This window comes from Oncorhynchus clarkii, chromosome 10 (genome assembly GCF_045791955.1).
Source record: "Oncorhynchus clarkii lewisi isolate Uvic-CL-2024 chromosome 10, UVic_Ocla_1.0, whole genome shotgun sequence".
In the NCBI taxonomy this organism is placed as follows: Eukaryota; Metazoa; Chordata; class Actinopteri; order Salmoniformes; family Salmonidae; genus Oncorhynchus; species Oncorhynchus clarkii.
In genome coordinates this window covers 36,364,457-36,380,301 of record NC_092156.1, presented here as the reverse complement: position 1 = coordinate 36,380,301, position 15,845 = coordinate 36,364,457, and the positions used below count along the sequence as shown (strand labels likewise).

Genomic DNA, 15,845 nt, shown 5'->3' with positions numbered 1-15,845 from the left:
AGTCTATCAAAAGTGTGCGAGTTTGAGCATGTGTCCATTAGGCCTATGGATGTTTATTTTTTATCAGCATGAATTAGATTGAGCAATAAAACCCCACTTTTCTTCCATGGGCTTAGATCCGCACTATGCAGCTGTTGCAAGAGGAGCATTTTTCACTGGCTGTCCACTGGTTTAAAAAACAAATGATTGATAGGCAATTTAAACTTCTTGAATTCAATCATTATTGGATTTATATACGCATTTAGATTTGTGAACAGCCAACCACAACCACCACTATCCTTATGGCAGAAATAGCTAAATGAGAGAGCAGCAGTGTGATTCACATCAATGCACTATATAGATATCAATAACAAGTGATATCCGTATCGCCGTAGACTACACCACTGCTGTCATCCTTACCTCCAAGCCTTTATTCAAGTTGGATAATCTTTGGATGCCGACAGCAGTCGCATCATTGGAAGACATAGCTTGGACTGTAGCCTACAAAAGCTATTTTCCCACGACCCATCAAACACGTTTGGTTTGTCATCGTAGTGGTCGCTCAGGTGGAACAAATTTAAACTTGCGCTTTTTTCAATGATGATTTGAATGTCATTGAGAAAACAGAGAAGTGTCAGATTCTTTTTTTTTAAACATCCTTTCTGAATTCAAATTGAATCCTCAAAGTAATCATCTAGCTTTTCAAAAGTATCTGTAATCTGATAACAATATTTGTGCTGGTAAAGTAACGGATTACAGTTACTGTTTTTTTGCAATAATTGACATGTAACAGATTACTTGTAATCCCTCTGTGAAGAAACTAAGTACACATTTATCCTCAAACTCTCAAATCACTCACATCCACAAACTCACAGTGCAAAAGGCATGTTTAACAACTAAGGCTTTCTTCTTTAGCCTCCATTCATAAACTCATATTTAATTTCTAAAATGTCTTGTCCTTTAAGACGTGAACCGTTATATTTAAGTATGAATGAGCTGAGGATGAGGTAGGCTTTTTAAAAATGTGCCGAGATCAGATCCCAAAACACCAATGCTACTCTACACATACAATCATGACGATACTTAAGTTGTACAGAAGAGCTACAAAAGTGTACTCCTCTCATCCCTCAACTTTGTTTTGCAGTCCAATCCCAAACCACCCTCCCTAACAAACCAATAGGCTACATGACATCCAAAACAGTCCATAATATTCAGCCCCTCAGGATGGCCTGGTAAAACTTACCCTGTACATACTCTACTTCCAGCAGGGCAGTTTGTTAGCTGATGGAAACTGACACATTTTTATATTTCAATAGTTAATGCATTCCTGAGAGCTTATTCACTAGTGGCAGGGAAACAAACAATGGCCTTATTGTGGGTTGGCTCAGCTAGAGCCCTGGTCCCCACCAGGACAGGAGAGGAGAGGCACGGAGGCCTAACTCATTAACACACTGCTATGTGGGGCTAACGTCCTTAGCAGATGCCTCTAAGGCTGCGACTGCTCTTCCGAACGTTTGCCCATATAAAAACGTTGTCATGTACACAGACTACCTATACTGTAGAAATATGATGGTTTAAAAAACTCCAACCCTGACCAATGTGTGAAAAACAAACACTGCATATATATTATCTACTCACAATGGAAGAATGAGAACACAAAATCATCAAGAGTTAAGATCCCCTTCAAATACATAAATGGCGCTAGAAAGACCTCTACGAAATTGCAGTGAAATAACACAAATAGGATTGTTCCACTGATGTATGAATGATTTATGTTTCAATTCCAAGTGCAAAAGTTTCCTTTTTCTAGGATTCAGTTAACTTCTCGAAGCATTAAACCACATTAATCTTTTCCCAACATTTAAATGACATGATAGTAACATATAATGAAATTCGCTGTACTCTATCTGGTATACTGTTGCTATCTGGTATGCTTGATCCTGATGTCCTGGTGCACGGTCCTTCAGACAATGTTACCATCTCTGTTCAGATCCTGATGTCCTGGTGCACGGTCCTTCAGACAATGTTACCATCTCTGTTCAGATCCTGATGTCCTGGTGCACGGTCCTTCAGACAATGTTACCATCTCTGTTCAGATCCTGATGTCCTGGTGCACGGTCCTTCAGACAATGTTACCATCTCTGTTCAGATCCTGATGTCCTGGTGCACGGTCCTTCAGACAATGTTACCATCTCTGTTCAGATCCTGATGTCCTGGTGCACGGTCCTTCAGACAATGTTACCATCTCTGTTCAGATCCTGATGTCCTGGTGCACGGTCCTTCAGACAATGTTACCATCTCTGTTCAGATCCTGATGTCCTGGTGCACGGTCCTTCAGACAATGTTACCATCTCTGTTCAGATCCTGATGTCCTGGTACACGGTCCTTCAGACAATGTTACCATCTCTGTTCAGATCCCGATGTCCTGGTGCACGGTCCTTCAGACAATGTTACCATCTCTGTTCAGATCCTGATGTCCTGGTGCACGGTCCTTCAGACAATGTTACCATCTCTGTTCAGATCCTGATGTCCTGGTGCACGGTCCTTCAGACAATGTTACTATTTCTGTTCTTATACCATGAAGTTAGAATCCTACCTAATTGGCTGTGTGTTTACCAGAACCGTACAAAGATATGCCTGGTGTTTACCACAATCCTAAAAAAAGTATTAGTTCTAACTAATTCAAAGAGCATAACTGTACACAGGATTATCACATAGCCACAGTGACATAGTAACACATTCAACTACTATACATAGAGCTTAGTATGGTGTTTTCATATTATTCCACTCCTATACAGTACACAGCAGAGCTTAGTGTTCCATTTTAAATAATTACTTTGTGGTACAGTACCAAATCTGTCTTCCTGCTCTTCCCTATGCTGTTATCCTCTGTTCATTGATGTGGTTGGGAACAGAACAGGTGTGTGTGCGGTGGTTCGGAGAAGGGGAGTGGAGGGGTGTTTGGGTTGTCGTTCCTCAGAGAAACTCAGCAGTTTATGCTTCGGCCTCATTAGTCTTGCTTCTTACAGGTGATAACTGCTGCTCTCAAATTATGTTAAATGTGGAGTAGACTCATCTATGAAGGCTTGGTCAAGTCATAAACTATTTCGTTGCCTGGGTTCTTCACATTGAAAAGGCTGGCATCTGTGAGCCTGCATGGCGATGGGTGGGGCAGGGTGAGTGATTGATTGACAGGTCCATTGAAGGTTTAGGACGTGTCCGTCACACATAGTGTTCCCGGTGGTTGATGTAGATACGATCCGCCCCGTTCTGGTGACACACCCACTCCTGATAGGACAGAGGCTGGTGGGAGGGGCTTCGGGGTTCCCGGGGTGTGAGCCTGGTAGGTGTTCTCTCTGCCATCTCAAACTGCCGCACAGCCCTGTGAGCCTGCAAAAATAGAGGATGGGATGACTCACTGTGTCGCTGTTGATACAAAATAAATACATATTCCGGAAATTAGTCATATCAACTTTCTAAAAAAACTCAAAACTTTTCATTTCAACCCTAAATATATGCAGTTGAAAAACACATCAAAGATGAGGGAGTGAGTTGAAGAGAATTGGCACTGAATCAGTAGAGGGTCTCAGAGGAGAGACGCTAGATGGATAGAAATGACTGTTCTCCCAGTAGTCCAGACAGACGACAGTCTTTATTGGGAATACTAGACTCTGTAGCTCTACATACACAGAAACACAGATAAACTCCATTTTACTGGTGCTGTTTGAATAGTGTGAGGTAGGGTTCAGGCCAAAGCCATTACATTCCTTTTATGGACCTGAATACTAATAACACTCTTAAATGAACCGGTAAACGAGGTAAAGATAGAAACAGAAGGGAGAAGGGTAGGATGAAAGAGCGAGAAAGAGAGAGCGAGCGAGCGAGCAAGAGAAATGCATGGTTGGAAACAGTGGACACTGAATCATTCAATGATCTTAAAATACTTGCTTTTGCATCTCACTGAGCTGAATGAATCTAACTCCATTTTAACCCCAATCTGGCACTTCTTCTTCCCCAGAGCTCAGTTTATTTAAGGTTTACTTGAATGAGAAGTTGACCGGTTAGGAGCAGTGTGGTGTAGTGCAACAACCCTAACCCTAGCTTCATGTCCACATCCCAGTTTAACCCCAAATCTGGCCCTAACCATAACCTGAACTCCAGATATAACCCCAACCTTAGCTCCACCTGCAACCCTACACACAATAATAGGAGTGTTTACCTGTGAAAGGGAAGCCACCTGTGGTGCGTGGACAACCAGAGGGATGACTGACGGTCTCTCTGTGTAGGGAGGAGGAGGCTTGTGCGTCGGAGGTAGATCAATCCTGCAGGGAGAGAGGAGAAAATAAAAAACATTGTCTGTCCCTAAAATAAAATGTAAACTGACAGTGACTATAACGCACACCTTAAGACATGTTACTGTGCGATGGCAAACCAGGTAATTGCAAAGTTGTAGAACCAGAGGAATTAAAATTGTGTTAGGAACGGTTTCCACTGTGAATTAAATCAATTACAGGCTAGAATCGACAGGCGCTAAGCCGAGTTAAATAGAGTGATTAGGTTAACAGCCGTCCCCTCATCAAGGTCCAGCTCAGGCCAATCAACTTAATCTCCTCCCACATCCTTCAAGTGTTGCCTACCCCTGCCCTACACTCTAATCCGGTTTTGGAGAGCTCTAGTATCATCTCTTTTGCTCTAACGCCAAATCTTTGTCCGTCACCCTCTCTCTGACCATATTTCCATGCTAGGGCATACACACAGGAACATGTCATATTAGGCTGTGGATGTACTTCCTATTATTATAGTGATCACCCTCACACATCAGAGTGAGAGAGCAGCTTGAGGTCATAGTTCATTATTGCAACTTTCCCCCAGTGGTCAAAAACATATACACTTTGACCTGTGTTAATTTATTATCTCATGTCATAATCATTGATTTCTAAAAACATTGATCACTCTAAAGCAGTGTGTCCCAACCCTGGTCCTCCAGTACCCTCAACAGTACACATTTTTATTGTAACCCTGGACAAGCAGACCTCATTCAACTTGTCAACTAATCATCAAGCCCTCAATGAGGTGAATGAGGTGTCAAGGGCTACAACAAAACTGTGTAGTGTTGGGGGTACTGCAGGAACAGGGTTAGGAAACACTGCTCTAAAGTGCAGCCCAGCATAGCCAGGCATAAGAACTCATAGGTCTCCTTTTCCTTCTATCTAACTTGGATGAGACATGGAGAGAACACATATCTGATGTATAGTTAATGACCTTGCATGTGTTTCCCACAGAAGGCTGTGGGACTGTAGAGTGCACCTGATCCATTAGAAGAAGAGCTGGGCTTTTATGTGTGTGTGATGACAGAGGGATGAGGCCTGTATCCATTCAGCCAGGCCCACAGGGTCCACAGGGATGCCCTCAGAGACACACAGCCAGGGCCACACTCAGGCCGACTGCCTTTCATTTGGCATCAGACACAAAACAGAAAGGCCCAGAGTAGAAAAGACACACCACTCTGGACCTGAGTAGTGGAGCTATGCATGCAGGCACAGAAAGTCTCTCTTCCACACAGCTGTTCACTACTGGGTTTCAGATCAGGGTTGTGTTTCTTTTGGCCAGACAGGCTGTATTAGAGTCCTCTCCAACAGTCAGTCTGAGAATCTGCTTTCACACTCGTCGGCTCCAAGGCAGCGGAGACAAACAGCTGTAGAATCCAAATGTGAATCTCCAGTGAAAGAGCGAGAGAGTCAAGGACATGGTCGAGGATTTAACAAAGTGACCAGACTGCTATCATAAATAAATAATACCTTGGATCAATGGCAAAACTAATTTAAAAAATCTAGGCTTATTATCACCATTATTGACAGGATTAACCCTAATGCTCTTTATCAGAAATGGGTAGAATGCATACATATACGCACATACACACACAGGCACAGACACACACCTAAATGCTTTCCACCTGATAGGGTTGTTTGGATTTATCTCCCACTAGCTGAGTCTCTCTCCATAGGCTGTATCCTAAACTGCTCCCATGACAGATAAACAAGATCCTTTAAGCAGAACTACAGTACCTGCACCCCAACAACTCCCATTATCTTCATCTGTAAAGTACACACATGCTCACATTTGTTGGTACCCTTACGTCTCATTGAAATACTTAATTCCTCCTGAAAAGTGATGAAATTAAAAGTTATTTTATCATCTATACTTGCATGCCTTTGGTATGTCATAGAATAATGCAAAGAAGCTGTGAAAAGAGATGAGTCACTGCTTATTTTACAAAGATATTCTAAAATGGCTGAACACATTTGTTGGTACCCCTTAGAAAAGAAAATCAATAATTGGATTATAGTGATATTTCAAACTAATTAGTTTCTTTAATTGGTATCACAAATGTCTCCAATCTTGTAATCAGTGATTCAGCCTATTTAAATGGAGTAAAGTAGTCACTGTGCTGTTTGGTATCATTGTGTGCACCACACTGAACATGGACCAGAGTAAAGTAGTCACTGTGCTGTTTGGTATCATTGTGTGAGCCACACTGAACATGGACCAGAGTAAAGTAGTCACTGTGCTGTTTGGTATCATTGTGGTCACCACACTGAACATGGACCAGAGTAAAGTAGTCACTGTGCTGTTTGGTATCATTGTGTGCACCACACTGAACATGGACCAGAGTAAAGTAGTCACTGAGCTGTTTGGTATCATTGTGTGAACCACACTGAACATGGACCAGAGTAAAGTAGTCACTGTGCTGTTTGGTATCATTGTGTGAACCACACTGAACATGGACCAGAGTAAAGTAGTCACTGTGCTGTTTGGTATCATTGTGTGCACCACACTGAACATGGACCAGAGTAAAGTAGTCACTGAGCTGTTTGGTATCATTGTGTGCACCACACTGAACATGGACCAGAGTAAAGTAGTCACTGTGCACCATTGTGTGCATCACACTGAACATGGACCAGAGTAAAGTAGTCACTGTGCTGTTTGGTATCATTGTGTGCATTGTGTGCACACTGAACATGGACCAGAGTAAAGTAGTCACTGTGCTGTTTGGTATCATTGTGTGAACCACACTGAACATGGACCAGAGTAAAGTAGTCACTGTGCTGTTTGTATCATTGTGTGCACCATACTGAACATGGACCAGAGTAAAGTAGTCACTGTGCTGTTTGGTATCATTGTGTGAACCACACTGAACATGGACCAGAGTAAAGTAGTCACTGTGCTGTTTGGTATCATTGTGGTCACCACACTGAACATGGACCAGAGTAAAGTAGTCACTGTGCTGTTTGGTATCATTGTGTGCACCACACTGAACATGGACCAGAGTAAAGTAGTCACTGTGCTGTTTGGTATCATTGTGTGCACCACACTGAACATGGACCAGAGTAAAGTAGTCACTGTGCTGTTTGGTATCATTGTGTGCATCACACTGAACATGGACCAGAGTAAAGTAGTCACTGAGCTGTTTGGTATCATTGTGTGCATCACACTGAACATGGACCAGAGTAAAGTAGTCACTGTGCTGTTTGGTATCATTGTGTGCACCACACTGAACATGGACCAGAGTAAAGTAGTCACTGTGCTGTTTGGTGTCATTGTGGTGCACCACACTGAACATGGACCAGAGTAAAGTAGTCACTGTGCTGTTTGGTATCATTGTGTGCACCACACTGAACATGGACCAGAGTAAAGTAGTCACTGTGCTGTTTGGTATCATTGTGTGAACCATACTGAACATGGACCAGAGTAAAGTAGTCACTGTGCTGTTTGGTATCATTGTGTGCACCACACTGAACATGGACCAGAGTAAAGTAGTCACTGTGCTGTTTGGTATCATTGTGGTCACCATACTGACCATGGACCAGAGTAAAGTAGTCACTGTGCTGTTTGGTATCATTGTGTGAACCATACTGAACATGGACCAGAGTAAAGTAGTCACTGTGCTGTTTGGTATCATTGTGGTCACCACACTGAACATGGACCAGAGAAAGCAAAGGAGAGAGATGTCTGAGGAGATCAGAAAGACAATAATAGACAAGCACGGTAAAGGTAAAGGCTACAAGACCATCTCCAAGCAGCTTGATGTTCCTGTGACAACAGTTGCAAATATTATTAAGAAGTTTAAGGTCCATGGAACTGTAGCCAACCTCCCTGGGCACGGCCACACGAGGAAAATCGACCCCAGGTTGAACAGAAGGATAGTGCGAATGGTAGAAAAAAACCCCAAGGATAACTGCCAGAAATACAAGCTGAACTCCAAGGTGAAGGTACGTCAGTTTCTGATCGCACCATCCGTTGCTTTCTGAGCGAAAGTGGGCTCCATGGAAGAAGACCCAGGAGGACTCCACTTGTAAAAGAAAAGCATAAAAAAGATAGACTGGAATTTGGATAGCATATTGACAAGCCACAATCCTTCTGGGAGAATGTCCTTTGGACAGCTGAGTCAAAACTGGCGCTTTTTGGCAAGTCACATCAGCTCTACGTTCACAGAGGGAAAAAGGGAGCTTTCAAAGAAAAGAACACCATACCTACAGTGAAACATGGAGGAGGCTCGGTTCTGTTTTGGGGATGCTTTGCTGCACCTGGCACAGGGTGCCTTGAATCTGTGCAGGGCACAATGAAATCTCAAGACTACCAAGGCATTCTGGAGCAAAACGTACTTCCCAGTGTCAGAAAGCTCTGTCTCAGTCTCAGGTCATGGGTCCTCCAATAGGATAATGACCCAAAACACACAGCTAAAATACACAGCTAAAAGCACACAGCCAAAACACACAGCTAAAACACACAGCCAAAACACACAAGAATGGATAAGAACAAAACATTGGACTATTCTGAAGTGGCCTTCTATGAGTCCTGATCTGAATCCTATCAAACATCTATGGAAAGAGCTGAAACTTGCAGTCTGGAGAAGGCACCAATCAAACCTGAGACAGCTGGAGCAGTTTGCTCAGGAAGAGTGGGCCAAACTACATGTTAACAGATGCAGAAGTCTCATTGAGAGCTATAGAAAACGTTTGATTGCAGTGATTGCCTCTAAAAGTTGTGCAACAAAATATTAAGGGTCCCATTTTTGTCCATGCCATTTTCATTTGTTTTATTATTTACAATATTATGTTGAATAAAAAAATTATATTAAATATGGAATAAATAAATGGTGGATTACAATTACTTTTGTAAGTTTCTTCAGAGAAAATTGTGCAATCTTCGTTTTTTATGAGGGGTACCAACAAATTTGAACACGTCTGTAACGGAACCCTACCCTGTTTGTTTAACAGTGTGTAATGTAACGGAACCCCATCCTGTTTAACAGTGTGTAATGTAACGGAACCCCGCCCTGTTTAACAGTGTGTAATGTAACGGAACCCCGCCCTGTTTAACAGTGTGTAATGTAACGGAACCCCGCCCTGTTTAACAGTGTGTAATGTAACGGAACCCCACCCTGTTTAACAGTGTGTAATGTAACGGAACCCCACCCTGTTTGTTTAACAGTGTGTAATGTAACGGAACCCCGCCCTGTTTAACAGTGTGTAATGTAAGGGAACCCCGCCCTGTTTAACAGTGTGTAATGTAACAGAACCCAACCCTGTTTGTTTAACAGTGTGTAATGTAACTGTTTAACAGTGTGTAATGTAACGGAACCCCGCCCTGTTTAACAGTGTGTAATGTAACGGAACCCCGCCCTGTTTAACAGTGTGTAATGTAACGGAACCCCGCCCTGTTTAACAGTGTGTAATGTAACGGAACCCCGCCCTGTTTAACAGTGTGTAATGTAACGGAACCCCGCCCTGTTTAACAGTGTGTAATGTAACGGAACCCCGCCCTGTTTAACAGTGTGTAATGTAACGGAACCCCGCCCTGTTTAACAGTGTGTAATGTAAGGGAACCCCGCCCTGTTTAACAGTGTGTAATGTAACAGAACCCTACCCTGTTTAACAGTGTGTAATGTAACAGAACCCTACCCTGTTTAACAGTGTGTAATGTAACGAAACCCTGCCCTGTTTAACAGTGTGTAATGTAAGGGAATCCTGCCCTGTTTAACAGTGTGTAATGTAACGGAACCCTACCCTGTTTAACAGTGTGTAATGTAACAGAACCCTACCCTGTTTAACAGTGTGTAATGTAACAGAACCCTACCCTGTTTAACAGTGTGTAATGTAACGGAACCCTGCCCTGTTTAACAGTGTGTAATGTATTAGGGTAATAAAGTCTGTAGCACCACAGACTGGCTGTTCCCACATCAGACACATCCTCCTCAGCTCACTGTGTCTCTCTCTGTCTCCCTCATGACGAACATCATCTGGGAGTGATGGTCCGCTAGGGGCCTCCCACCGCCATGGAACGGGAGTGGCTGATTGGCCAGCTTGTCCTGGTTGTCAGAAGCTGAATGTGTGAACGTACAGTGAGGAAATGCAGACAGACAGGGGAGGAATGGGATTGAAGAGGCCTTTCAAGAACAAAAGGAAAACAGAGATGATGTAATCCCTGTGGGGATATAGATGCCGGATGGAGCTCCATATCTATGGTGTAATAGGAGGATAGACCAATGAGAAACATATGCGATTGTTTTGCTTCACATCCTGTGTTGGAAAATGTTGTTTCAACTGGAGGGTAGACTGGTTAAAGCGCTCTGTTTTTATTGGGTCATATGTGTGTGTCTGACATGAAACTGCACCCTAAAGGAAGGACAGGAGGATACACATAAGAGTTGAGGAATATGTTAGCCACTTGCTTTGAGGCATCCCAATCACTTGAACCCACCCACCCACCCACACACAGGGCCAGATGTCAGTCACAGACCTCTTGGGCAGGGAGTGACCCAACTCTTATGTAAATAATTTACTCTAAAAGTTCCTTCCTTCTTTTTGCCCCAACGCTAACATGAGTGCAGGTCTAGCAATAGAAACTTACTCAGCAAAACAAGACAAGGGACTCGTGCCAAGACTGCAATTACTTGTCACCCCTCAACCTTGTACCACCACCTCTCTACCTCCCTGCACCAGACTCCATTTTATGGTACACTGCAGTGGAATGACTCCATGTGCAGTATGTATAGGAAAGCACTTTGGATTTGAGTTAGACTGTAACTCCATGATGATATGATAGTCACAACATATCAGTTGACGATATTAACTAATGGATGAATTGATCCAATACAGCTGCAGTATTCTGTGACAACACTTCCACTCACACTTTGTCTGTGTACGTTGGGGCCGAAGTCTTCCGTGCAGTGAGGATGACGATGGTGAAGACGGCTATGAGGAAGAGGGCAAGGACAGCCCCCATCACTGCCCCTGCCACAGCAACAGAGTTCGCCCTCTTTTCCTGAGACTGGTCTGGAACAGAACACAGACAGATGATATGAAACAGCAGACACAATCCCACATATCAGAGCAGTGTAGAAATCATGCGGCAAAACATTTGACTATACAAATCCAGGAGCATTCTAACAGTATACAGCCGCATTCACACAGGCAACCCAATTCTGATATTTGTTTCACTAATTGGTCTTTTGACCAATCAGATGCACTCTGAAAATGATCTGATGTGAAAAGATCTCAGTTTCGCTTGGTCAAATGATCTGTATTGGGCTGCCGGTGTAAACACAGCCTAAGTGTAAGAAGCTGTGTGTGTGTGTGTATGTGTGTGTGTGGGAGAGAGATAGAGAGATCTGCAGGCAGGTTGCTGACTGTCTCCCAGCAGTATGAACTACAGTAACTCAAGTGTGATTAGGGGCGCCATGCTGCTCCTCTTAAAGCCCTGCTTCTGTAGTCTCTCCCCTGCAGCTCCCCCATACTTCAATGGGCCTCATTCACTTTTCACCTCAGCCTCCCTCTATCCATCTCTCTCTCCCTCTCCCCATCTTTCTTCCTGCTCCTGCTCATGTTGTGTGTAATGTGGTCTCGTTATCCTCCATGTCGGGGGTCTGGAGAGGAGATTTGCAATGATCACGATTAATTAAGATGAATTAAAATCACAGAACCTTATACAACCTAGTGGCATACAACCTAGTGGACCTTATGGGTCCCGGTCAAACACAACGTTGTATTTGTTAATTAGTTAGTTGCATGGAAAGAAGCATCCTTAAGACACTGAGCGGAGAGGGGGGAGGAAGCGAGAGAGTGACAGACAAGTCAAGTTGCTTAGCTCTTGAGCGGTAGAAAAATCTATAATCTGCAGAGACGAGAATCCAAAATAACATGTCAATTACGATGCAGAACAAACAGCGTGGGACCTTGGGGTGACCCCCCCCCCTCTATCCCTTCTCTCTCCCTCAATACACACCTCACATGACCGACAATAGGGGGTATTGGATTTAGCAGTAGCGCAGGGAGAGATTACGCTTCACTACAGAGCAGTGAAGAACACAGCCTCTTGAGTGAGATGCGGAAGGTAAAATTAGAGGAGAGATTAGCCAGACGTTCCATGAAGGGCTACAGTAACTCCTTTTGATAACCATGACAGCAGATGATGAGTCAAGTACAATGACCTTAAGACTCTTGTTCTCTCTGCCCACTTCAGCTAACGTACATCTGACCAGACAAGGCAAGAGTGAATATACTGCTCCTATGAGTGGGGTGGTGGTAATGGCAGACAGACGTGTAGGTGAGAGGAGTGGTGTGTGTGTGGCTGTCAGGGTTGATCACAAGGATCCTGATTATCAAGCTCTAATGGCTCAGACACACCAATAGTGTTTGCTGGCGAGAGTACTCAGCACCTCTGAAAGTAATTTGTGAACCGAGTGCGCACCGATTTTACATGTAGAATCATGTCAGTCAGACTTCTGCAGTGGATGGTCCCTAAAACACAACACACTGATAAATCAGCAGACTAACGCTAGATCCACATTCGGTGTGATGTGCACAAGCCTTAAGGGTCCTGATTCTCTAGCTCTAAGGCTGCCATGGCCAACACCTTAGAGGATCTGATAGACTCTACATCCCGCCGCCACATTCCCAAACTGCAACCTGACCCAGGTAGAGGCTTAATCCTGTCTCAGGTTCTCAGTCTACTTATCCACTCCTCTCAGAACAGTGCTGACAGACAAAACCCAACTCAAACCCCTCTAAAAGGACAACGGGAATCAGAGGTGTATGACCACAACAGTTCCTAACCCAGGTCAGGGCAAACCTAAAACCCAGGTGAATGAACACCTCACTGACCTACAGAGGTCAAACTGAGAAAAAAAATCTCAACAGCAAGGTCAAGGGTCATGTGGTTACCGGGACATCAGCGAGCTCTGAGGAAGCAGATGCTTATGTAGTGGGCGGATCAGATGGGACGAGGCGGCGGGACAGGAAGTGTGTGGGTGGTCGTGGTCTGTCAATCTCTCAGGCATCTGTCCCAATTAGACACCAGCTAGCTGCACAGTGGGATAGAGTACTAGTGGTCCCCACTACTCTATTTGCTGTAGTCGAACTCCATCTTCATTTAAAACTGATTCCTAAATTAAACAATTTCACATTAATTTAGATTGTACACTACCCTGCAGTCTGTGTTGTGGGTCGACTCTGGTTCGTAAAGTATCCCTAGAATCTCTTCATATCTGCTGAAGGTGATAAGACAAATCAATGAATAGATTTTTGTATATGGGGGTTTCAACATAATTCAAGCATAACAGACTGAAAATCATTACTGCTGGAGAGCTGGTGCTAAATCAACAGCCCACTCTGTACAATAGAATCAGGCATGTTCCAGTCCAAGGTGAATGAGACCTTGAAAAACTTTCATGGACAGAATCTACTGAAATAAGAGCTGAGCAGAAAGAAGATGTGGTGATGACATACACTAACACAATGCCAAGGTCAAATGATTTCTTAACCCCGCAGAGCCCACTCTATGCAACTGTCAGCTTGTCATAAAGGACCATTTCATGTCTGATGGCCAAACCTCTCATTTTCCCATCCTTCAACAGCCCCTTTAACCTTGCTCCCTCCTCTCTCTCGGTCTGCAGGTACATGCGGTGGGGCCCTGATGGAGCCCGCCTGTCACCAGCTCCAGATGAGACTGTTGCCATGGGGACAGAGTCAATGGCCCGGAGAGGGGGAGCTCAGGGGCAGATATAAACACTAACCACTTGATTTCACCAGCTGTGAGATACTGGGAGAGAGGCACAGGGGAAATTCACAAAGGAGACAAGCTGTAGAGGGGAGCAGGGGGCAAATTCTGTTCTGTCACAAAGCCAGACGAGAGTTGACAAGAGAACCAGAGAGGGGAAAGAGACTAAAGACGACAGGTTTTTTTGATCTCTGCTGACTTCTACAGAAAGCATTTGGAGAGAGGCAGAGTAAGAGAGAGGGGAGAAGTGAAAGATGGGCAGCAGTCAAATAGAGAAAAAACCAAATGAAATCTCATATTGCAACGCTGGCTTGTGATAGTGGCAGTAACATGCAATGGATTTGTTTGGAAGTGTGTGATGCACCGGAGCACAGGCTGTATGATGAGTGAGGGAGCTAAAGATGACGTCACCTTGAAGAGCACAGGGAGGAGAATCATCACTTTGAGAGTACAGTAGCTACCCGAAGAAGCTTGTTTAGGAGCTCAGATCAGTCAGGAAATGCAAATCACAGAAAAAAAGGTGCTTTATTGAAAACAAAAGTATTTCAAAAAAAATATGTACAAAATAATGCTTGTTGTCATTGATGATACAACATGTGATTATTTTAAATGTTTTCTTGCATTATATATTTTTAAACTTACAGTAGCTCTTCTCTTATATACAAAACAAGCATGAACACAATGGGAAGGTGCTTGCAAGGAGAATGTGAAATACGGTTGGAGGTTGACCCTGGTGAGGTGGTGGGGTGTGCTCCACTCTCCATTCTCGCAGACTTTGTACAAGAACTAAACAAAACCATCTGGAAGTCCAAAAATCCCCACTTCATTTTCTTAAATACCATGCACACTTAAAGGGATAGTTCACCCAAATGACACATTGGTTTCCTTACCCTGTAAGCAGTCTATGGACAAGGTATGACAAAAAATCCATGCTTTCCCAGGCACTGTTTCCACAAGCTAATATTTTAGAATTTTGTGGGACAACTCCCATTCAAGTCATGGGAACGATATTAGCATTTTTCACGCATCATGTCCAAATCATCCAAAAGTATCTCAAATTGATTGTGAAGCTCAACAAAGTCACTTCTAGATGATCTGAATATAAACCAAAGCATGGATTTCTGTCATACCTTGTCTATAGACTGCTTACAGGGTAAGGAACCCAATCTATCCCTTTAACGCCGCTGCTCTGACAGAAAACTGCCATATAGGAACTGTACAATAACATAATCATTGTTTTAGCTTAGTTCAGCTTTGTTCAGGTGTTTTGCAACTCAGACTTTGCAAAATGTCATTCATTGTATGAGCAAAAATAATGCTATCGTCAGAGAATAGAGAAAAGAGGATATGCCACAAAAACAGAATGACTCGATCAAAACATTGTAAAAAAAACACACAAAAAAGGGGGGTAGGGGAAAGGAAAAAAACAAAGGCAACAAACACCTCACTCAACAGAGGATGAAACGGGCCTTGCACTTCTGTTTGTACACTTTACTTGACTACTTTACTGCTCTTCTGGGATAAGGCACCGGTCACATAACTGAACCCAGAGCAGTGAGTAACAGAGGAAATCTCACTAGACAGAACAACGATTCTCTATTTACTTCACAGTAGCACAGCTGAAATAACAACAGAAGTAGAAGTATTATGCCCATTTACTGTTTTCTAAACAGCCTTTAACATAGACAGTCTATACATCGTACTCTATTTCTATGAGCATTTCAGATTATATATAGAAAAGCACATACAAATCGAGAGGAAGAGGGTGCTGACAGAAAGCATGTAGCTCCTGAACATACAGACCCCCC

The 15,845-nt window shown here is 43.4% G+C and overlaps 1 protein-coding gene across 1 annotated transcript in view; it reads right to left on the bottom strand.

Moving 5' to 3' along the window:
- Positions 1-1,734: 1,734 nt before the first annotated feature.
- The window catches only part of LOC139418391 (nectin cell adhesion molecule 3b), a 70,729-nt gene continuing 56,618 nt past the window's right edge, over positions 1,735-15,845 (bottom strand). The window contains exons 6-8 of the mRNA XM_071167792.1: positions 11,171-11,315; positions 4,199-4,301; positions 1,735-3,369 (exon numbers count right to left, since the gene is read on the bottom strand). Of these exons, the coding sequence (XP_071023893.1) occupies positions 3,202-3,369; positions 4,199-4,301; positions 11,171-11,315 (416 nt within the window). The 3' untranslated portion in view covers positions 1,735-3,201. The remainder of the gene's footprint in view (positions 3,370-4,198; positions 4,302-11,170; positions 11,316-15,845) is intronic.